This window comes from Gobio gobio (assembly GCF_949357685.1).
Source record: "Gobio gobio genome assembly, chromosome: 4".
Classification (NCBI taxonomy): domain Eukaryota; kingdom Metazoa; phylum Chordata; class Actinopteri; order Cypriniformes; family Gobionidae; genus Gobio; species Gobio gobio.
The window spans coordinates 62,628,672-62,653,048 of record NC_137100.1 but is presented as its reverse complement, the minus strand read 5'-3'; the positions used below and the strand labels follow the sequence as shown (position 1 = coordinate 62,653,048).

The 24,377-nt window shown below is 38.0% G+C and overlaps 2 protein-coding genes across 2 annotated transcripts in view; one reads left to right on the top strand and one right to left on the bottom strand.

Moving 5' to 3' along the window:
- The first annotated feature begins 764 nt into the window (after positions 1–764).
- Positions 765–16,470, top strand: LOC307125253 (TNF receptor-associated factor 2). Its single transcript, XM_079814987.1, has 11 exons — positions 765–900; positions 1,855–2,065; positions 3,911–3,989; positions 4,079–4,177; positions 4,293–4,454; positions 4,541–4,615; positions 4,729–4,803; positions 9,685–10,248; positions 12,152–12,329; positions 12,437–12,585; positions 14,346–16,470. The coding sequence occupies exons 2-11, from the start codon at positions 1,878–1,880 to the stop codon at positions 14,562–14,564; spliced, it is 1,788 nt and encodes a 595-aa protein (XP_079671113.1). The 5' UTR covers positions 765–900; positions 1,855–1,877; the 3' UTR covers positions 14,565–16,470.
- Positions 16,471–20,413: 3,943 nt separating this feature from the next.
- The window catches only part of tnca (tenascin Ca), a gene marked incomplete at its 5' end in the record, with an annotated part of 74,098 nt that continues 70,134 nt past the window's right edge, over positions 20,414–24,377 (bottom strand). Inside the window, 3 exons of the mRNA XM_079815906.1 lie at positions 20,414–21,181; positions 23,580–23,743; positions 24,156–24,317. Of these exons, the coding sequence (XP_079672032.1) occupies positions 21,071–21,181; positions 23,580–23,743; positions 24,156–24,317 (437 nt within the window). The 3' untranslated portion in view covers positions 20,414–21,070. The remainder of the gene's footprint in view (positions 21,182–23,579; positions 23,744–24,155; positions 24,318–24,377) is intronic.

The following is a 24,377-nucleotide window of genomic DNA, read 5'->3' as shown; positions in this document are numbered from 1 at the left end:
AATATTAGGCCAATTTATATTATTACATTCATGCATTTTGGCAGAATGCAATAAAATAAATTGGCCTAATATTAATACAAATGTATAATATTCATATATCATGTATGATATTATAGTATAATATTCATATATCATAATATTCATATTGATTCATTTTGATAATATTCATATTAGGCCAATTTATATTATACACCGACCACAATGAAATAAACCCAAATAAATCAAAATTAAATAAATGATTAAGATCAATATACTAAATTAATTAGAAAGAGGATGGATGGATGGATAGAATATTTATATTTTCATCAATAATAATCATCACTATGTATACATTACAATTACATTACATTATGCACCAAACAAAACAACAACACAACAATATAACAAAAATACAAAAAAATATGAATATACATATAATGTATACATTATGAATATACAAATAAATATGAATATACATTTAATTGGATATTATGTATTATGTATTTACATTACGCATATATATATATATATATATATATATATATATATATATATATATATATATATATATATATATATATATATATATATATATATATATATATATATATATATATATATATATATATATATATATATACATCTTTAAATAAATAATTTTAATAATAATTTTAATTTTTTTAATATTTTTATTTTATTTTTATTTTTTAACCATGATAGACAGTCTCCTGAAAGAAAAAAACCCGCCTTAGATATCCAAAAGCCCCAGTGCACGCTCACATTATGACGTAATCCTGTGAAAGAGCACGCGCTCTTCTCAACAATGTCGACCACCAAAACACAGCAGCCGCGCCGCGCGCCTCCGTCCGTCACAGCGCGAGCAGAACCGAGCAAATGAAAGCGAAATCTCATCGCCGCGCGGTAAGTCGAGCGCATCAGTGCGTCTGTCTCACAATCAATTGTTTGATTCGTATTTTATTGCGTGCATGTTTATTGTCAGGCTCAACATATCCCTACATGTAAAAGAGGCGTGGCGCTACAGAACGGACGCAACAACCGTTCGAAAGATGTTGCATTTGCTTAGCAACAGAGGAAAAGATGAGATGTGCAATTGTCAGCTGACTGTATGATGTATATCGACGGGCTGCGTGGTCGATATCTGACAAAAGTGCTTTCAGATATGCATGAAAGGCTCTAGTGTGAGCTTCGTGGGAATGTTTACACCACTGTACACTGTCATACATCATTTGTGTGGATGTCTGTATGGAAACACACACTACAAGCAAAACTGAAACAGAAACAAAGAGATTGGGATTCGTATCAAGAGACCTGCTGTGCATGCTTATTAATGTTTAGATAGAGTCCATTTCACCCTGTAAAGCATAGCAATCATATCAATGCACAAATAATGTTATATGTTAACAAACAGACGGCTCTAAATATGTTACTACACTATGTTTTATGCTACATTTTGCATGCCAGTGCTTATTATTAAGTAGGATTATTTGATAAATGGCTATTGCGAAATAATCCCCAATCAGATCGTAAGGACCTTGATGTGAAGCTGAGGTGTTTTGCATCAGCCTGATATTGTTTACTTCACAACTTTATTATCTCACTGATCACATGGCCACTCGCCAAATAAAAAAATGCACGGGCATAAAATATGGATTATTTTAGAAGAAAAGGAGTGCAGAGTGATAGTGCTTAGCATGATATATTTGAGCAGAGAATGCCACGATTGGCCAATCAGCATCAAGCATTCCAGAGAGTGTGTAATAGTCTTTTTTTGTGTGGAAATGGAATGGAAAGTCACTGTTGTTATCTGTATATCTGATGGTCGTTTTCCTCCATTATGGATTGTCTTTTGTTCAGACCAGGAACGTTTAGAGGGGGTCATGGCTGCTCAAGAACCCTCCCCCCCGTCCTCCATGGAGAACAACAAGCCAGGGTTCCCGAAGAAGATCCTGGCCAACAAACTTGAAGACAAACATTTATGCAACTGCTGTCAGAACATTTTGAGAAGACCGTTCCAAGCTCAGTGCGGCCATCGCTTTTGTTCTTACTGCTTCAACCGGACTGTTGGGTAATCCAGCTGCTGATCTAAAACAGATGCACTCTTTTGGCTGAGACGCTCAGTTCTGGTGCAATGAGTTTAAACAATTCAATCTATCTAACATCATTTGGGCAATTGACATTCAATTTCATTAATCGCAAAAATACTGACACCTTGTGAGAACTAGAAAATACACTGCCGTTCAAAAGTTGGATTAGACTTTTAAAAATGAACTTTTATGATGCATTTCTTTGATCAAAAATACTGGAAGAACGATAATAATGTGAAATATTATTACAATTTCAAATAACTGTTTTCTAGCTGAATATATATTTAAAATGTCATCTAAATTGTTCTAAAGTTTTGTATTTGAATTGAAATTAATATATATTTTAGGATGTTAGTTCAATGAACTACTGGTGAACTGATATGTTTTTTTTCAATGGCCGATATCAATCAATCACAAAAATATTGACATGAGGACTACAAAATACACTCCCGTTCAAAAGTTCGATTAGACTTTTGAAAAATATTTTGGAAAAAGTATTTTATGCTCAACGAGGCTGCATTTATTTGATCAAAAATACTGGAAGAAAGATAATAATGTGAAACATTATTACAATTTTAAATATTTAAAATGTCATTTATTCCGGTGATCAAAGCCGAATTTTCAGCATCATTACTCCAGTCTTCAGTGTCACATGATCCTTCAGAAATCATTCTCATATGATGATTTCTGATACATTGAAATTTTCTGGATTTTTTGATGAATACAAAGTGCAAAAGATGAACATTTATTTGATTTAGAAATATTTTGTAACATTATAAATGTCTTATTTAATGAGGCATTGCTGAATAAAAATACGAATCGCTTTATACCTACCACAATCTTTTGAACAATAGTGTAATTTTGAGGTATAAAAGTGATATTTTTTTTCAATATTTTTTTTTTCTTCTGCAGTCTAAAGTTTTGTATTTGATTTTAAATGAATATCTATTTTATCTCTAGATTGTTAGTTAAATTAACTACTGCTTAAAGCTGCAATATGTAATTTGTTTTGCAGTAAAATATCCAAAAACCACTAGGTCAGTGTTATATATTTTGTTCAGTTGAGTACTTACAATATCCCAAATGTTTCCAACTATTTGTAAATCGTGAGAAAATTGCTATTTTAACCGAGGAACCAGGACGTGTGATGGAGTCGCCAGCGTTAACCTCGTGTTTCGGTTTTATTTTGCAGAAACGCTTTACTCTCACTGCAGTGTGAACAAGTGTCATAGCAGCTGCCGAGAGAACGCACAGAGTAACGTCATAACATCATTTTCAACACACTCAGATGTGTCTAATATGATAAACAGAGCTGCGTTACCTCATACTCATGACCGGAAAAGCGGAAGTGGCGCTGGCGACTGTGTCATAATAAAAGTCCCGCTGCTCGCGAGGCGTGTGTTGCGTTCATCTTATTAACAATCGCTTCAGCGGTTCCTCAGCTCCACAACACTCGCTCCTGCTCTGCTTCAGACTACAGTAATGTTAATAATCACATCAACATGATTTCTGCCCGAGTCCTATTCCGATTCTTTTCCACCGGCTGTGAGGTGAAGACCACATAGGCGACCTCTAGCGGACAGAAAAGTTACATAGTGCACCTTAAACTGATATGTTTTTCCAATAGCAGCAACTACAGACTATATTATTCAATATTTATACGACATAAGCTAATAGAAATTAACTATAGTAATTGAGATAAGTAATTTATATCCATTGAATTTTTTAAAATGCATCAACATTTTATCTGAAATTTGACTATGGTGTACTGATGCCAAAAATACTGATGTCAAAATAGCAAAATGTGTGTTGCTTTGCCGTTTTAGATCTGGACCACAGAAATGTAATGCCTGTATCAAGGAGGACATCTTCGAAGAGCCCACGTCAATTCTCAAACAAGGCTGCGTAAGCACGATGCTTTGCTGAATGCGAAATATCAAGAGTTATGAACATTTTTAAAAATGTTCCTTCACATTCCCTGTGTTTTCCTGCAGGCGTTTCCCGACAATGCTGCCAGAAGAGAAGTTGAAAATCTTCCAGCTGTGTGCATCAACGAGGGCTGCGCCTGGAAAGGCAGTATTAAAGATTATGAGGTTGTGTGTTCATTAACATCAGCTTTATTTACAGTAAATAACACGCCACACTTCATATACATACATGCACAGTTTCTCATTTGGTAACTTGTGTCATAACTCTTTTTTTTTGTAGTTGAGCCATGAGGGGAAGTGTGAGTTCATGATTCTGTCCTGTCCCTTGTGCAAAGAGCTCATTAGATTAAACGAACAGGAACGTCATAATGAACGCGTGTGTCCTGAGAGAACGCTCAACTGCAAATACTGTAAAGAACCATTTCACTTCAAAAACATCAAGGTAAGTGAGTGGCCTAAGAAAAGATGTGATGTGATGTGTTTGCGGGGGAGGGAAGTTTTATATGTTACAAAATAATGTTTCCACAGGCCCATGATGAGATCTGTCCCAAATATCCAATGATTTGTGAAGGATGTGCGAAGAAGAAAATCCCCAGGGAAAAGGTGATACAAACATTGATCCAAATCACATTGAACATGAACATTGTTCTGAGCAGAACGTGCCGTTTGTATGGATGGTACATCGTGTCTTTGCTCTTCTCTTTTGGTGTTTTTAGTATGTTGACCACATCAAGTTCTGCAGCAAATTCAGGACTCCGTGCAGATACCATGTGGTTGGCTGTGACATGTTAGTAAGTACAGTTTTTATAGCATCCTATAATAGATACACATCGTAGTATTCAAATTAGGGATGTTAACCGATGACCGTTTGACCGATGGTTGACCACATCAACGTTAACCGATCAAAGTTGTCGGTTAAAAAAAAAAAGTGATCTCTAAATTAGGCTATTATAGACAGTGGACTAAACGCTACTACAGTTAGCCATCTCATTCCAAAATCTTTTTGTGTGAAGTGATGTTTGTTCTTAAAGCTACACTGTGTAACTTTTTTAGTCTATTCTTAGCTAAAAACACTTAGTTCTTTCAAAAATATATGTGCTCATTAATGTATATTTACTTCTTTCAAGTAATGAAGTATTCTCGTAAGTTTATAATATGCCATTGAAAATACATAAGGTAATGGGATCTAACGGTGGTCGCCATGTTGCCCCTCCATCTTGAAAGTACATTAGCCAAAGAGGGACATACCCGTAAATTCAAGCTTCGCCTTTCGCGTTTTAACCAGTTTTAATACTCGATGGCACTGTACAAAATTATCTGCCTCGCGCATGTGCGCGTCAACTTGTTCAGACTTGTCTGGTGCATGTGCAGAGAGTTTTCATCTCAGCAGCGTCCAGTAACAGAGTTATACGGAGTTTTCCTGGCTTGTTTATTCCTCAAAAGTCTGTTTTTCCTTGTGTGGTATTTCTGTGCGTTAATAACTCCATAAGTAATAATAGTTATTGTCATTGTAACAAATTGTAGATGTGTTTCAGAGTGTGTCATCGCGTAATTCAGTTGATGTCACCTCAGAAGTATTTTTGTGTCAACATACAATAGCTAATGCTCACCTATTTGAATAATCATTCAGTTATTTTGTTATCAACAATGTTTATTCGTTTATGGAAAATATTTGCTTGTAATGTATGTTGATGGAAATATGTATCAGGTCTGATCGGCATATTAACAATTGTTATACAGAGCGCACTGCAGTGCTAAAGCTGCGCACACACTTTTGTAACCCGACACTGCTTGTTAGCGGCGGCAGCTCCGCTCCTTTTAATGCAGCTGCATTTAGCGCCTATATATGGTACAATAAGCTCTGGTTTACGGTTACATTATACAAATGTAACTTATAAGTATAGTTATACAGTTCTTAACTGTGTATGTATATTTACCATCCTTATTTGTTCTCTCACAGAAACCACATTTATGTACATATCCACGCAAACCTGTTTATGCCTTGCAATTGGATGACTGAATAAACATTACTATCATCAAAGTTCACTCTGGATTAGCTGCAGTTCTTTCTAGCCGAATAATTAGGCCAGTTGAGTTCCAACCATCCCACTGCACACAGAATATCCCACAGGCACCGTGTCGAATGTGGACGAGGTCGAACTGGAAGCCATGTTAATCTTGGACTAAATCGGCCACCGTAGGAGTTGAAACAAAATCAGAATTGAGAGGAACAGAAACTAAAATTCACTGGATGGTCATATACCTTTTCACCACTAGATGGGGGAAAATATCACACAGTGTAGCTTTAAAAAAGTGACGTGAGTGGAAGGGAGGCGGCGGCGCCGGGACAGTGTGTGTGTGTGTGTATGTGAGTGTGTGTGTGAGAGCGGGAGGCAGAGCGGCAGAGAGATGCGACAGAGTTGCGAAATTGCAGGCGCGGCTCGCGGCTGTTATTTCAAATAGCGCAGCATATTTTAAACTAATCGGTTAACCGGTTTCAACCGGCTAATGAGGCTCGGTGGTCGGTCAAGAAAATGTTTCGTTTTCGCCATCCCTGATTCAAAAAGACTAAGATCTGAGTTCATTTAAGGACGTTTTCACACCTGAAAGTCCGCAGCAAGGTCTGAAACAAAGTTCATGTTTTGATACATTTTATACATTCGGTTAGTTTTGGTTTGGTTTCACATTGCACTTATGCAAGTGCACTAAATAACTTTACATGACACACTTGCGTCCTGTCGTCATCATCTGTGTGGGCTATCTTGATATTGAGTGGTTTGTAAACGGACGTGTGTCTGACGTCAGCGTCTTTGACAAGAATGAATGAACAGATGCATATCTTTGTCACTAGTGAACAGTGCGCATTGCTTGACTATTTCTTTTCGTTTGGAATTGTTTCGTTTAAAAGTGGACATTTCAAGCTTTCTATCCACACATTTCTCATGTCTGTGAGGCAATTAACCTTCTGAGTTTCGGTTTATTTATGAGACATGTTCAAGTGATCGCTCTGACGCCTCCATGTCACGATTGTTGTCTGCTATAGTCTATTTGCTTCTTATTTGCTTCCAGGCAATTTGCAGATTAAGCATTTATTAAAATTAAGATACAATTTATACAAAACGAAATTCACTTTAAAGAAAGGCTTTCTACAAAACAAAACTTAATAAGTGGTCAAAATCATTTCTGACCTTCTGTCTTCTTACATATATTTAATAATCAATTAAAAAATGTAAAAATAACTTTATAATATTTAAACATAAACAGGAACTTCCTGTAAATGGTCTGAAAGTCAGAACCATACAGAAAATGCTTTCACACTAGAAACTAACCGAACCTTTGTTCAGTTTGATACGGACTGAGATTACCTCTTTTCGTCTGCCCAAATTTCGTCTGTTTGGTCCGGACCGTGGTCCGGGGGAGGTTTCACACCTGTAATTTTGATTCGGCCCAAACTGAGTCAGAATATCCAGACCAAACAAGGTCGGTGTGAAAGGGCCCTAAGTCTCTCAGTGATTCATGTAATAGTAGTCAAAGTCTTTGACTGCTTTTCTAGGGAATGTTACCCTGTAATTTTTAAAGGGATTGTTCATCCAAAAATTAAAATTCAGTCATTAATTACTCGCCCTCATGTTGTTCCAAACCCGTAAGACTTTCGTTCATCTTCAGGACACAAATGAAGATATTTTTGATGAAATCTGAGATATTTCTATGCCTCCATTGACAGCTACGCAGCTACCAGTTTAACGCTTCAAAAAGTTCATAAAGAGAACTAATACATATGCATTTTTGAATTGAGTGGTTTTGTCCAAATTTTCTGTAGAGACTCAATCGCTTTATATGATGAACAGATTGAATTTAGGCTTTTATTCACATATAAACATTCATCAACTCACACATCAATTGTGGTAAACGGAAGCTCAAACATGTTCACTTGACCTGCGAGAACCAATGAGATTCATTCTCATGTTACGCAGCACGTTTGAGCTTCAGCAAGAACCAATGAGGTTCATTCTCATGTTACGCAGGACGTTTAAGCTTCAGCAAGAACCAATGAGGTTCATTCTCATGTTACGCAGGACGTTTGAGCTTCAGCAAGAACCAATGAGATTCATTCTCATGTTACGCAGGACGTTTGAGCTTCAGCAAGAACCAATGAGGTTCATTCTCATGTTACGCAGGACGTTTGAGCTTCAGCAAGAACCAATGAGATTCATTCTCATGTTACGCAGGACGTTTGAGCTTCAGCAAGAACCAATGAGGTTCATTCTCATGTTACGCAGGACGTTTAAGCTTCAGCAAGAACCAATGAGATTCATTCTCATGTTACGCAGGACGTTTGAGCTTCAGCAAGAACCAATGAGATTCATTCTCATGTTACGCAGGACGTTTAAGCTTCAGCAAGAACCAATGAGGTTCATTCTCATGTTACGCAGTATTTGAGCTTCAGCAAGAACCAATGAGGTTCATTCTCATGTTACGCAGGACGTTTAAGCTTCAGCAAGAACCAATGAGGTTCATTCTCATGTTACGCAGGACGTTTGAGCTTCAGCAAGAACCAATGAGGTTCATTCTCATGTTACGCAGGACGTTTGAGCTTCAGCAAGAACCAATGAGGTTCATTCTCATGTTACGCAGGACGTTTGAGCTTCAGCAAGAACCAATGAGATTCATTCTCATGTTACGCAGGACGTTTGAGCTTCAGCAAGAACCAATGAGGTTCATTCTCATGTTACGCAGGACGTTTAAGCTTCAGCAAGAACCAATGAGATTCATTCTCATGTTACGCAGGACGTTTGAGCTTCAGCAAGAACCAATGAGGTTCATTCTCATGTTACGCAGGACGTTTAAGCTTCAGCAAGAACCAATGAGGTTCATTCTCATGTTACGCAGGATGTTTAAGCTTCAGCAAGAACCAATGAGGTTCATTCTCATGTTACGCAGGACGTTTGAGCTTCAGCAAGAACCAATGAGGTTCATTCTCATGTTACGCAGGACGTTTGAGCTTCAGCAAGAACCAATGAGGTTCATTCTCATGTTACGCAGGACGTTTAAGCTTCAGCAAGAACCAATGAGATTCATTCTCATGTTACGCAGGACGTTTGAGCTTCAGCAAGAACCAATGAGATTCATTCTCATGTTACGCAGGACGTTTGAGCTTCAGCAAGAACCAATGAGATTCATTCTCATGTTACGCAGGACGTTTGAGCTTCAGCAAGAACCAATGAGGTTCATTCTCATGTTACGCAGGACGTTTAAGCTTCAACAAGAACCAATGAGATTCATTCTCATTCTCACGCAGTATTTGAGCTTCAGCAAGAACCAATGAGGTTCATTGTCGTGTTACGCAGCAGGTTTGAGCTTCCTTCAGAAAATGTGGACTAAGCCGCTCAATTCATATGATTAGTTTTACTATCTCTTTATCAACTTTTTGAAGCGTCATAGTGCTTAAATAAAATAAAATATTACATGAGAAACTTCAACTTAAAAAACTTAAAGTACTCAAATGACTAAATCCTTTATATTTTCTAAAGAAAATTAGCTATGCTTTCCTATGAAAAACTCACCGTACAATGCAATCGCACAATTGATTTGAGGAATAATTCATGTCTGTGGCATAAACGGGATGAGACGAGTTAGACACTGAAGTTTAATCCAGTTGATTTCCTTTTGAGGTGGAGAAGGAGAAGATCCACGATCACGAGCGTGCCTGTGCTCACGAACATCTAAACCTGCTGTTGCACTACATCATGGGCATGAAGGTCAGTCTGGAGGGCCTGCAGCCACAGAGTCTGGAGCTGGCCGGTCACAAAGCGCATGAGCTTCACCAGGCGCTCCGAGACCTGGAAGCCAGAGTCATTCAGCTGAGCGCCATCCCCGGCCCGACCGGACCTCCCGTGCAGGGGGTTCCCTCCTCTTCGTCCTCCGCCGCCTCGTCCTCCTCCGCGTCTGCGGTCGCGCCGCTACCTCCTCCTCCACCGGCCGCCGCCACTCTGCCCACGTCCTTCACGCCTCTGCCCAGCTCGGTCGGCGCCGCCCTGGAACTGCAACTCCACAGCGAGAAGACCAAGGTGGCAGATCTGGGCCGCCGCTGTCAGGACCTGGAGGTGAAGGCGGGGACGTTTCAAGATGTGGTGTGCGTGCTAAATCGAGAAGTTGAGCGCTCCGCAACCACCATGGAGGCCAGCAACCGCCAGCACAGACTCGATCAGGACAAGATCGAGGCTCTGAGCAACAAGGTGTGCTGCAAAAAATACATCAGTCTAGCTTTAACCCTGACATATGAAATAATAATCTGAAAATTTTTGTGTTTTCAAAATGAAACGGTTTTTTTTTAAATGCAAGTGTTTTGTATTGAGTATCATACCTGATACATCAGAAAAAAATATGAAATATATCTTACGGTAGTATGATATAGTGAGAATATGTAGGGGAAAAAAACTGAGCAAAATATGCAATTTGGTTCAGTTGCTGATATTTAAAAGGCCAAAAAGGAAGATGAAATTTTGATGCTTGTAATGTAAATCAATGAGATCTTTATTACAGTATAGCAGATACTTGCATAAAATGCATATACATATCAGTCATCACTCTATATCTGCCAAAAATATAAGATGATATTTAAATGCTTAGTTTTATGATCAAAGTTCTTCGAGGGCAAAACATATAGTGCAATGAATTATTTTTTTATTTTTTTATTTTTTTATTTCATATGGACATAACAATAACATTGGACAAACCAGATGCATTGTTTAAAGTGTTATAGCACATGTGCTAATTTTCAACACCTGTCCATAGGGGCTTTTACAACAGAAAACACAATTGTTAAATAAAACACTACACAATTTACACATGTGAACAACTTTGGCCCGATTTAAGCCACTGTTTGAGCTCTCTGGTGAAGATGTTAATATTGTTCTGCAATTTGAATCCAGTGGGAAGAGAGTTCCATAGTGTTGCCCCTCTGAAGGAGAAACTAGATTGTCCAAAAGATGTTCTAAACTTCGGGAGAACACAATCACCACTAACTGAATACAATCATGATTGAGAGATGAACAAATAAACTCTCCTCAAAAGCCTGATGGATCATATTTATGGAATTCCAAAGCTGCCAAAATAATAAATAAATAAATAAATGCATACATATATAAATATACAAAGAAATGTTTAAAAAAAAATACATACATAAATTTACAAAGAAAGAAAAAAAAAAGAGTATTTATACATTTATTTCCTTATGTATGTATAATTATATTTTTCCCAAAAAAATGTATGCATATGTGACCAAAAAAACAGTCATAAGAGTCAATTTTTCAAGTTGAGGATAGGACAAAATTTAGCCAAGATACAACTATTTGAAAAAAAAAATCTAAATATTGAGAAAATCGCCTTTAAAGTTGTCCAAATGAAGTCCTTAGCAATGCATATTACTTACATTTTTTATATAATTACGGTAGGAACTTTACAAAATATCTTCATGGAGCTAGATCTTTACTTAATATCCTAATGATTTTTGCCACAAAAGAAACATCGATAATTTTGACCCCCGTGCAACTTATGACTGGTTTTGTGGTCCAGGGTCACATATATGTATTTATTTCCAAATTTATTTATTTTCACATTTATGTGTCACAATTTTTTTTTTTATGTTACTTTACATTTTATTTATTATTTTGGCAGCTTTGGAATTCCATATACATTTGATACTCACATTTAACATTTGTTTTTCTAATAACCGATGCTTGAGTAATTGTTCATCTTGAAATATTACAAAAAATAAAATGTTTTTATGTTTACTTAAATCAGTAAAGATTTCACAGCAAAGAGTTACGTGAACCACGAGCTGAAGGGGAACGTTTTTTACAATTATACTAAAAGGCCTTTACTCGTTAAAAGCTATAAACTATCAATCAGACGACAGAAGGCACGGAGCAGATTGTGTACATCAGGATTTTCAGCAAAGCTTTGATCATGTTGATAATTTAAAGGCTTTAGAAATGTTGGTATCAAATATGATACAGTAGGGTTAATATTGTCAGTATAAATCTTGTGAGGGCCTCTTTCTTTGCCAATGTGAGAATCATTTATGATCAATATGCTCTAAATCTAATCAAATGGCTTTCTCCATTACATCTCGTGTAGGTTCGTCAGCTGGAGCGGCAGGTGGGCGTTAAAGACCTGACTGTTGCAGAAATGGAGGGCAGACTACGGGAGATGTCCGCAACCACGTTTGATGGCGTCTTCATCTGGCGGATATCAGATTTCACTAAAAAGAGACAAGATGCCATTGCTGGACGGGCGCCGGCCATGTTTTCACCTGGTAAAAAAAAAAAAACATGAATCAGAATAGATACAGTAATTTCATCAGAAATGTTTTTATTTGTATAATTATACATTTTGACTAAAATGCTCCTCGGTTCTGTTTAGCATTTTACACAAGCAAGTACGGCTATAAGATGTGCCTGCGTATTTACCTGAATGGGGACGGGACGGGTCGTGGAACTCACCTCTCGCTGTTTTTTGTGGTCATGAGAGGAATGAGCGACGCGCTGCTCAAATGGCCCTTCAACCAGAAGGTACGTCACCGTTTGGTTCATTGCATGTCTTCAGACTAATGCTATTCCTCTACCCCTGAGAAAAATAAATCACACTTTAGATTGGGGTCCAATTCTCACTATTAACTAACTATTAAGTACGACTTTTGCCTCAATAAACTCATAATTACTGCTTTTTAATAGTTAGTAAGCTAGTTGTATATTATATCGAATAAATTATATCTGTATATTAGGGATGCAACAATACAGTTAGTTCAATACATACCTCGGTTTTTAACCACGGTTTTCGGTTCGGTTCGGTTTTTTGCTATTCTATTCTTAGGCGACAGGAACAGCAAGAGGTTAAGGAGAAAAAATACTATTTTTTTATTGCAATACTCTTTCTTTATTTTACTTAAAATAATTGAAAAACCTTACTTAAACTTAGAAAAAAACCTTGTACACATTCCTAGTGTATTGCATAATATAAAATAAATATATATAAAGATTTACACTGGCAGCTCAGAGCTGTACAGCAGCATTTAAGTATGAAATTGAATGAATAAATGTACAAATAATACACTACATAGACTTCACTATAAAATATACACTGATTCTTATTAAAGCTACTGTATTAGTTTTTCAGTCAAGAGCAGTGAGTGATTTTCTCTTTGTCTTTTGTTGTTGTATTAACATTAAAGGGATAGTTCGTTCAAAAATGAAAATTCTGTCATCGAGAAATGAATAAAGGTTTGGAACAATATTAGAGTGAGTAAATAATGACAATTTTAGAGGTGAACTGTCCCTTTAAGGACAGCGTGTTCACTACTGCACTGCTGTCAATTTAAGACCTGCGTGCATCTAATATACAGACACACGCGATTTTACTTTCACTTTAGACATAACCGACTGTGTTTATGTTAACCTTGTGTGTATTTGACAGTATTAGCGCAGTTAGATGACTACTTAGTTCAGTAATCACATGTTTGACAGGCGTTTAGTGCGCACGCTCGGAAAAGCGCATGTTAAAACCGCGCACGCAAATGAACCGACAAGGCTTTAAAACGCATGCAAATAATGAACGTTCGTGTTTAACTATAGTGTTCCGTGAGTATAACTCTACCACTGACCTGTGATGTGAATGTATGTCGCGTTGTTCAGTATTGCGATGGAGGAAAATGATAGAATTTGCAGAAAAATAATTCATTCAATGCAAAACCGAAAAACCGCAATTCACAAGCGCGTATTGAACCGTGAATGCCGTACCGAACGGTTCAATATTATATTGAGAATTGTGGCATCCCTACTGTATATATATATATATATATATATATATATATATATATATAATGCAGACGCTTCTACAAACATTTGTGAAAGAATGTGTCGCTCTCAGGAGCTCAGTGAACTCAAGCGTGGTACAGTGATCGGTTGCCACCTGTGAGTCCATTCATGAAATTTCCAAACGGCAAAGGGTGGGCCAACTCCGTATAAAACCCTACAGATTAAGAATGGGATGTCATTAAAGTTAATGTGCATGTAAAAGCAGACGTCCCATAACTTTTGGAAATATAGTGTGTGTGTATATATGTGTGTGTTATTATAATTATTATTTATCTTCTTCTGTATAATATATTATTTGATTGTATTTAAATATCATTCTATTCTGTGATATAGCCATGCCCATGCAGGTGCGAAAAATAAAATGAACGAAATAAAAAAACATCCTAGACTACAGTACCTAGCCCAAAATAAAAGCATTGCTATGTGTTTGCGAGCTGAATCTGGTCCCTTTCTTCCAGGTCACACTGATGCTGCTGGACCAGAGTAACAGAGAGCACATCATTGACGCGTTCCGTCCCGACATCACTTCCTCCTCGTTCCAGAGGCCCGTAAGCGAGATGAACATCGCCAGCGGCTGCCCGCTTTTCTGTCCGCTGTCCAAGCTGGAGGGCAAGAACTCATACATACGCGACGACACCATCTTCATCAAAGCCATCGTGGACCTCACTGGCCTTTAGGTTCTCCACACGATCACGCTTCGACGCCGCCTCTGACGCAGGAGCTGCTTTACCACAGCAGGAGATTTGTTCCATGACGTCTGTTTCCCTGCATGTGTTAAGCCGACACAAACGTTGCACTGCTGCATAGTTCCAGAAAGGGTCAGTAGAGCTCTGTAACGGGAAAAAAGGGTTGTGAATCACTGGAATTGAACGTGAAGTCCGGTCCAGTCACATAGTGTAGATCACAAAGCTTAAGTTCTTCAGCACAGCGCAGACTTTTTTGGGGGTGGATTTAATCACGGTAAAAGAGCAGAGTACTATAGTATTATTGCTAGATGAATGCATCATCACAACAAACGGGCTGATTAGCATTTTACAAATTGCAATTTGCATGATGAAATGGCTTTTTTTTTTTCATTGCTAAGTGGATAAAATGTACTCCTTTTTTGAGGGTCAAGGGGGTTTTGATTATCATACAATAAGTATAGTGAGGGTCATGATCGTGGGTTTCATTTAATCGGTGTTTGGACACATCTGTGGAAGATAGTTTGAAGTTTAAAGGTACAAATCTTAGCGTAGGTGTCTGTAATGGTCCTGAGCAGGAGTCCGTGCACATGAAGATTGAAGTTATTGCATTGCATTTTGTATATTTTTAAGGAACTACGACGAGTCTTGTTATTACTTTTGTAAATAGGAATATTTATACAGTCGGAGCTTGAGTTTATAGTGTTCGCCGGCTTCATGGAGTGCGAGTTTGTATTTTATTCCTTTTAAACCGTTCTCACTGCCAAATGACGTACGAGGCAGTTTCTGTATTTTCTAGGCGAAATCGAAGCTCTTGAGATGTTTACACGGACCAAGCTTTTGCTACACTATTGTCTTTTATATTTGGCACTGGGGGTATGACTGCTAGTTAACCAGAATCCACTGATTTTAAACCAGTTATGACAACCATTGAAACTTCTCTGTGCATGGGAGGCCTCAATCTGCAAATGCACATGATATTTATCACAAACGGTTTTCTCATCCAGTGAGTGACGACACCACTGCAGACATACTTTAGAGATAAATGAAATAAATACTAAACACAGTGATTATTTTATACGATACACTGCTTCTATTCTTAAAAAAATACAAGCAGATATCTATATATTCATACTATATAAGCAATCGATATGTATCTTTATATATAACCATAAGGATCTTTATACAGGAAATGTATATACAGTTTACATCTATTTTATTATATTTAATGCATATTATTTATATAGCTGTACATGTGCAGTCATGGTGGTTTAAAACTCATTTTAACTTCTTCTTAGTAAATTGTCAGAAATACAAATTAATTTGTACATGCGATGCCTTGTGATAACTTGAATCCGATCACTTGATACAATCTTCGAACAGAAATATAGGATATAAACTGCAATACTGAGAAAGCTCAACTTTAGGGCATTTATTAAAAGGGGAAAATAGATGGTACCAGACATGTTATACTGTGTTTCTGTGACATTATTTGTGCCAAATATCCATAGTGAAGTGCTGTTAGAGTTATTAGATAATGATCTGACTGAATGTATGTCAAGCTCCAAATGTGCAATTTTATAAAAACAAAAACGTAATGTATACTGTACTATTTTTCTTTTCTCTCTTAAATTGAAATTTGTGACGAGTGGAATTTCCAGCAAATTTTTCATTGCAAATAATATACCCCCAGATTTGTAAAAAGTTTAGTAAATGTTGCACATACCAAAAATTGAGCCACAATAATGAATGCCACACTTTCATTTAAAGTTGATCCTGACAGCTCACAATATTTTCCGTTTTTACTGTACTAATTTCCTTTTTAACTTCATCCTAGTATGTTTCTATGTAAGATGCAAAAATGGTCATAAACATAAAAAATTACATTTCACAAACCTTGATCGTGGCTATTGTTGATATTTTACAGTCTCAAATTTCATGGTCAGCTTAGTCGCTTGGTATTGCGCTCATCAATTACGCTGTCACATGTGCGTACATGTGGTTATTATTATGCATAATTAGCATTGCTGGCCGTCTTAGAAATGCATTCAATATAGTGCTCGACTCACATGCTGTAATACATGCTGTAATGTTATTTCCATCAAGAGGTGCATACATTTTTGGTCAAGATCTTGTTTTGTCAATGCAAGAGTTCAGCACTCTGTAAAGTCTCCTCCAGCACATCCCAAAGACTTTCACTGAATTTAAGCTCTGGACTCAAAGGTGAAAATGATTCTTCACGCTCCCTCCCAACCTTTCTTTCACAATTTGAGCCTGATGAATCTTGACATTCCTCCTGGAATATGGCCATGATGTGTGGTTGTTTGAGAATGGTTGTTTAAGAAACACACTCCACCAGTTAGGGTTAGAAGAACTGTTGGCAAACATATAGAAACTAGTGCTGTCAAATCGCATCTAAAATAAAGTGTTTACATAATGCTGCTGTGTATAATTATTATGCATATTTGAATACACACTCATACATTTATATATTTAAGAAATATTTGTATGTATATAGGCCTTTAAAAAAAACTCTTAAATATATACATGCATGTGTGTGTATTTATATATACATGTTAATTATACACAGTACACATATATTAGGTAAACAAAGTTTTATTTTGCGATTAATCGATTTGACAGCACTAATAGAAACATAGTCACTCACTGCAATAATGATCCAGTCATAGTGCCAGATTTACTAACAGATTGCCTTAGCAGCGCAAACACACTTTTGGTGTAAAAAAAACAAACAAAAAAAAAACACGGTCAGGATTTGCTAAAGACATTCAGTGAAAAATGAGCGCTGAAAAGGCGTGGACAGGGTTATTTTTGCCGCTGACCTTATTGCATATGCATTTGTAGGAGTTTCCCTTTCAGACGCTAAATTTACTTGAGGAGACTATTTAAATGAGCCATGCAAGGTGATTTACTAATGGTTTGCGCTCGTCAATTTACTGCTCTTTACAATTTACGCCCAAAAAAAGCATGTCTTAAACCAGACGGTAAACTGGTAGATTGTGTTGGTCATTATGGAAATGATCTGTCTGTGTCTGTGTTCTATAATTTGTGCATCATCAGTAGATCACGTGCAGAACACGCTTTTATGGAATTGCGCTATCAGGCTAATTTGTCCTGTTCAGTAAATCTGGCCCATAGACTCTTAAGCATTTGCATATTGAAATCCAAACAGATACTTATTTTTTTGGCCAAGCAGTGTATACTGCATATATACACACACACACACTGATGTGCCTAAACATTATGACCAGTCCCAGGTGAAGCGAATATCGTTGACAATTTCATAACAAGGTCACATATTAAAGGTGCACTATGTAACTTTTCTGTCCGCTAGAGGTCGCCGCCAAGTTTGAGCGCAGAATCTTGGGACATGTGGTTTTCACCTCACAGCCAGTGGAAAAGAATTGGGATAGAACTCATGTTAATCATGCATAAATCATGTTCATGGATGTGATTATTAGCATTACTGTAGTCTCAAGCAGAGCAGGACCGAGTGTTGTGGAGCTGAGGAACCGCTGGAGCGATTGTCAATAAGATGAACGCAACACACGCCTCGCAAGCAGCGGGAATTTTATTATGCCACAGTCGCCGGCACCATTTCTGCTTTTCCGTCATGAGTACGAGGTAACTTTGATTATGATATTAGACACATCTGAGTGTGTTGAAAATTATGTTATGACTTTACTCTGTGCGTTTCGCTCAGCGGCTGCTATGACACTTGTTCACACTGCAGTGAGAGTAAAGCGTTTCTGCAAAATAAAACCGGAAACCGAGGGTAACGCAGACATGACGCCTTCGACAGGCGACTCCATCACACGTCCCGGTTCCTCGGTTAAAATAGCAATTTTCTCACGATTTACAAATAGTTGGAAACATTTGGGAAATTGTAAGTACTCAACTGAACAAAATATATAACATTGGACTAGTGGTTTTTGGATATTTTACTGCAAAAATGTTACATATTGCAGCTTTAAGGTCTGAGTAGATTAGATGGTAAGCAAACAATCAGTTCCCGTAATCAACGTGTTGGATGCAGGAGAAATGAGCTGGAATAAAGATCTGAGCGACTTTGACAAGGGCCAAATTGTTATGGCAAGGCGACTGGGTCAGAGTATCTCTGAAATGAAGGGTTTGAAACTAATCAAAGATATTAGATATTTGATATTTGAAATCCAACAAAGAAATTTGCTTTACTGTTGTCGACACATTTGCTTATCAGAAGGACCTGGAAGACTAAAGACAGGCCTGTAGGCCACATGAGGTGCCACTTTTACAGTGGGGGAAGTTTGGTCTGATTGGTCAGTTTGAATGTTATGTGTGAGTTTGGTCTGATTGGTCAGTTTAAAAGAATACATTTGGTTTCAGTCACATGGTCAAAGAATAGATAAAAGAGGATTGGAACTGTGGCTCTCGCTCTCTTTTCCTCTGGCTCTTGAAGTCATCGGGGCTTCTCTTCTTTGCTCTCTTCTCTCTCTTCCCCACTCTCTCTCCCTCTCTTGCTCTCTCTCTCTCTCTCTCTCTCTCTCTCTCGCTCTCTCTATCTCTCTCTCAGGTAACATTGTATTCATGCTGTGTACGATTAATGGTATAAGTTTATCATCTCATTCATCCATTTTGAAACTATTTTAAGTGTAACCATAACCGGATTTTGTCATTAAATCCTTTCTATTACGAATACTGTGCTAACTAGTTTTGATTTAGTATTGACTTTGAAGTGCTCCCTATTGCTATACAATATAGTCATATTATAGCAACGCTCTCCCACATATTTTGCTATTGTAACTGCGCTTATCTCCGTCGTTGGTATGAGTTGCAGTGGGTGGAAATAGACAAGAAATGTACAGTTTTCTTCCATCTTTCTGATAACGTTTCTTTAGTCTTCTGGCAACCCTGTAGATTGAACCATTTACAGGAGTCCACTCTTACAGAAACGACAAGTCTTGTGGGTTGCTCCCAGTCAGCAGTGGTGAGAATGATCCAACAGCGGTCTGAGGAGGGACAAACAACAAACCGGTGACAGGGTGTTGGGCGCCCAAAGCTCAATGAAGCATGAGGGCATCAAAGACTGTCTGGTCCAAGCCAACAGAAGGTCTACTGTTGCACTTTGGCACCAGCCCTCTGCCCAGAAACACACCTCCACACTTCACACAACATTTGAATGATGGATATGGGAGGAATGTGCCACAACACAGTGTATTGTAGCGTAGCCACAGACCAATCAGTGTCTATGATGACCCCTGTCCACCATTGAAAGCCCCTACAATGGGCACATGCGCGTCAGAACTCGACCTTGGAGCAGTGGAAGAAGGTCACCTGGTCTGATGAGTCCCGTTGTCTTTTTCATCATGTGGACGGCCGTGTACGTGTGTGCCATTTAACTGGGGAAGTGATGGCACCAGGATCACTGTGGGACGATGACAGGCCGGCGGAGGGAGTGTGATGCTCTGGGCAATGTTCTGCTGGGAAACCCTGGGTCTGGCCATTCATGTGGACGTCAATTTGACATGTGTCACCAACCTAAGCATTGATGCAGACCTTCATGACACTGGTATTCGCTGGTGGAAATGGCTCTTTCAGCAGGATAATGCGCCCTGCACACATTGTTCAGCTTCAGGAATGGTTTGAGGAACACGATGAAGTGTTCAAGGTGTTGCCCTGGCCTCCAAATTCCCCAGATCTCAATCTGAGCATCTGCAGGATGTGCTGGACCAACAAGTTTGATCCACGACGGCTCAAACGCAGCCGACAGGACTTGAAGGATCTACTTTTTTGGGTAATGAATCTTTGGGATGGGAAAAAAAGGGAAATTGACAACATATCAAACAATTCCAACATTACAAATTATATTTTTATTTCCTATTTTGTTGAAGATCCATTTTAGACATTCAAGGAGAAAAGATACAGTTTAATCTGACACTTGAGGGACTACAGACATTTAGGACTCTATGGGAGGGGGGGGGGGCATTATAAAAATAAATTTAAAACAAATGATCAATAATAAATCAATGAGCAAACTGGCTTGTCATACAAACTTTTCAGAAAATAATCACATTGAAATTTGCTTCTTTTTTTGGTTTTGAAAACTGAAAAAATGAACACACTTATTTGTCCGACCTGAGTGTGATAGTGATTCAGTCGAGGAAATGACATCACTGGTCTCGAAGTCTGAGCAAATCTAACTCCATTAATAGACTTACTCTCATAGTGGTATTCTTATAGATCTGTTTTAGATTTGTCATAGGATGATTTTGTACAGTGAAGGTGTCACATTTCATGTGTCAAGTTTATGTAAAACTCTCCACTAATCATGCAGCCTTTTATAACATGAAAAGGATTGACGAAACAGTATTCTGTGGCATCCAATAACGTTTGAGGTGAAAGACAAAGTTTGTATCACTAGAAGATTTTCACTCAGGAGTTGTATCGTGCTTTTGACCATGTGGGGTTTTGGAGAAAAGAGAAAGAGGGACATTTGAAGTCTATGATCTTTTCCGTCTGCTTTCCAAGTTTCTGAAATTTACTGGCCGGAACTTCATCTCCGCAAATGGAATCGAATGCTCGTGGCCTTTCCAGTGGAACCAATTGATGCCCTGTGAATTAAAACAGTAAAACAAAACATTTCAAAGTTGCATATGTAGGAGTGGTAAGTATGTCATTACTGTGCTCAAGTATCATTTGGGGGGTTGTACTTTTAACTGCAAAGATGCTTGGAATTTTACTTGTATTACCACGCAAAAACAAAAATTATAGTATAATTAATACAACTGTGATGCATATCTATCCTCTTTTTACTAAGATTTATTGGCAACACTTCATAATAAGGTTCCATTTATTATATTTAACAATATTAGTTAACATGAACTAACAGTGAATACTTCTAAAGCATTTATTATTCTTAGTTGATTTCAAAATGTAATCATAATTTAATAAAATCAAAAGTTGCATCAGTTCATATAACTGTATTTAACGGACCTGAGCAAGCATGAACTAACGATGAACAGAACAAATGAAGAATGAACTGTAACAAATCTATTGCTCATTGTTGCTTAATGTTAGTTCAATCATGACAACTCTGAATAATTTTAGCAAAATTAAGCATGTTAATGTATTTGATCTTGGCGGACTAGATCTGCTACGCTGCTGCCGCAGAGCAAGTATGGACTCGCCACTGCTAAAAGATACACAGACACACTGATGTGAAGATGTAAGATATGCTGCTGCTGCATGAATTGACACGAATCCCATATATCTAGGCAGGTGGAGCTGGGGAGGTAGAGGAGTTCAGAGGAACCCTGATAGCGCGTTCTCATTGCAATCTTATTGGCTGCAGGACAAAGAGGCCAATCAGTTTGTGCCATGCAGTAATGATGTGATTGCTTGCAGATTGAATCAGCCTGCGTCCTCTAGAGTTTCATGACTGAACTAGATATTAAATGCATTAACTAACAGGACCTTAGTGTAAAGTGTTATGCTGCGTTCACACTGAACGCAAATTGAGCGTCAAATTCGCTTATATCGCGTCTAGTTGGACGCTTGAATATTTTGAATCCACTCGCGCGTCCAAAGCGAATTGGAGTAAAGCGAGTGGTTGAAGCGAAATAGACACGCATTCGAGGTGCTCCAGGAGCTGCGCCTGGATGACGGCCGCTTTGAGCGGTACTTGCACCTGTCCCGCGTCCATATAGCTCCGTATGACTGCTCACTGCCAATATCAGTCGTTCCTCCATGTTGAATGAGTGACTCCTGATTGGTTAACGCGGCGTGGACAGACGCCAAAGTTCAGATTTTTCAACTCGGGCGTCAGATGCAAATTCGCTTCAAACTCGTGAATGTACCAAAAGTACCAAATAAAATCACTTGCACGTAACGCGTATCGTGCAAGACACTCAAGCGCCTCTTTCGTGTGAAAATCGCATCCATCGGACCTCCAGACGTGCATCAACGCGTCTTTACATTGATTTAACATGGAAATCACTCGCTCCAGACGCTCAATTCAAGTTTAATTCAACGCAGCATTACTGATAAGGTGACCAGATGTCCCATTTTCTCAGAGAGAGTCTCGTATTTCAGTCCCAACTTATTATGAAAAAAGCACGTTTTCTCCCATATTTTCATATTTTCCCATATCATAGTATATTTTGAGCATAGCACACAATTCGTTATCGTCTAACTTGCAGTTAGAGATCAAGTCAGACGAGTGTGTAAATTTAATGAGAATCTTCAAAAAGAGTTTATCAAGTTATTATGCGCAGCAAGTTATGAAAAAAAGAACTCAATGGGGTCTCGCGCTGAATGACACACACCAGAAACGCTCTCTCAGACAGCGTGCAATCCTAAATTCAGCTCTCTTGTTGTCAAAATGGCCATCATGTGGAGCATCTCAGGTGAATACAGTCGGTTATATGGCTTAAGTGAATGACGTCTCGGTGAAAATTGGATATGTGTCAGTATTTTACCGGTTGATCAAGCATTCAGCCTTAAAGTGATAGCAGCCTAAAACACCTGTCTGTGTCATTAATCAAACAACAAAAGATGTCAAAAAAATGTATATATGTTAAATAAACCTACTGTACTTGAAAAACATGTCATATCATATTTGTCTTATTGTTTGTAATTTGTTTCTTTGTTCTTTTTTATGTCACAAAAATAAAATAACTTTTCATAAAATAAAATATCTCATATCAGGATCATATTGCCCACCCCTAGTTGATGCCGCTTAAGTGTGCGACAAAGCTTCAGTGAATTTTTTGTCGAGTGAATTTGTGTTTATGTGTTGTGAGCGTGTGTGTGTGTGGTGCCTATTACACTATGAGACATCTGGTCACCCTAGTTACTGATATTTTACAGAGATAAGTCAGATCATGTTTCTGTTACTTAACTTTTATTTAAAACAGCCAGTAACATTTATTTTGATATCAGATGTAATTGGCCAAAACCATTCTTTACTTTTGTCTACGAGTGGAGAAAATTACTCGATGTGTTTCTTACTTTGCTGTGACTGCCGTCTCCATATTTCCCCATCAGATTCACTCGATGGCAGTTTTTATACCAGAACGCTCCCTTGTAAGAGAGGGCGCAGTTGGTGACGGCAATGTCATTGTCATTGTCATAAGTGGAGAAGGGTCTGTTCTGGTGATACGACAAGGAATCGCCTTAAGAGAGACACAAAGACACAACATTACAAGCTAAATATAAAAAAAACCCCTTTGCAATCATTGGGTATGAAATATTAGAAATCCCCTAAGAAGTTATATTAAGTATGCACGTATTCAAGGGTGAAATTATCTTAATATTTGCATGATAATATGTACAAGTAATACCTTGAAGGGCATTCAAAATGCAAGACACATTGCAGGTCTAGAGACTTTTTTAAAAGTGGCATTTATTTGAACTTTAGTGCCGCATTTTTAATGCAGAATGGCGTCATGCACAAGATGCGAGACGCATGTGCAATTGTCAAAGACGTCCATCTAGCATGTGTTTACACTGAAAATCAATGTAAAAAAGCTGTCGCTTTGTCTTCCGAATGCATAAATAAAAATGTTAATGCTCAATCTAATTCACCTGCGGTACCACTGTATGCACCAATCTGGATCTTGTAGCGAGACCGAGGGTCTGAGATGGAAAATTTATCGTAAACTGCAAACACACTCTCTTGTCCATCACGCAGGTCCACGCGGATCTCGTACTGACCAGCTGCAGTGATTTTGTGGAGATTTGACAGTCCTGAAAGACATCAATGCACAATCTTTGTCAGTGAATGCCGAGTAGATTTAAATGTTACAA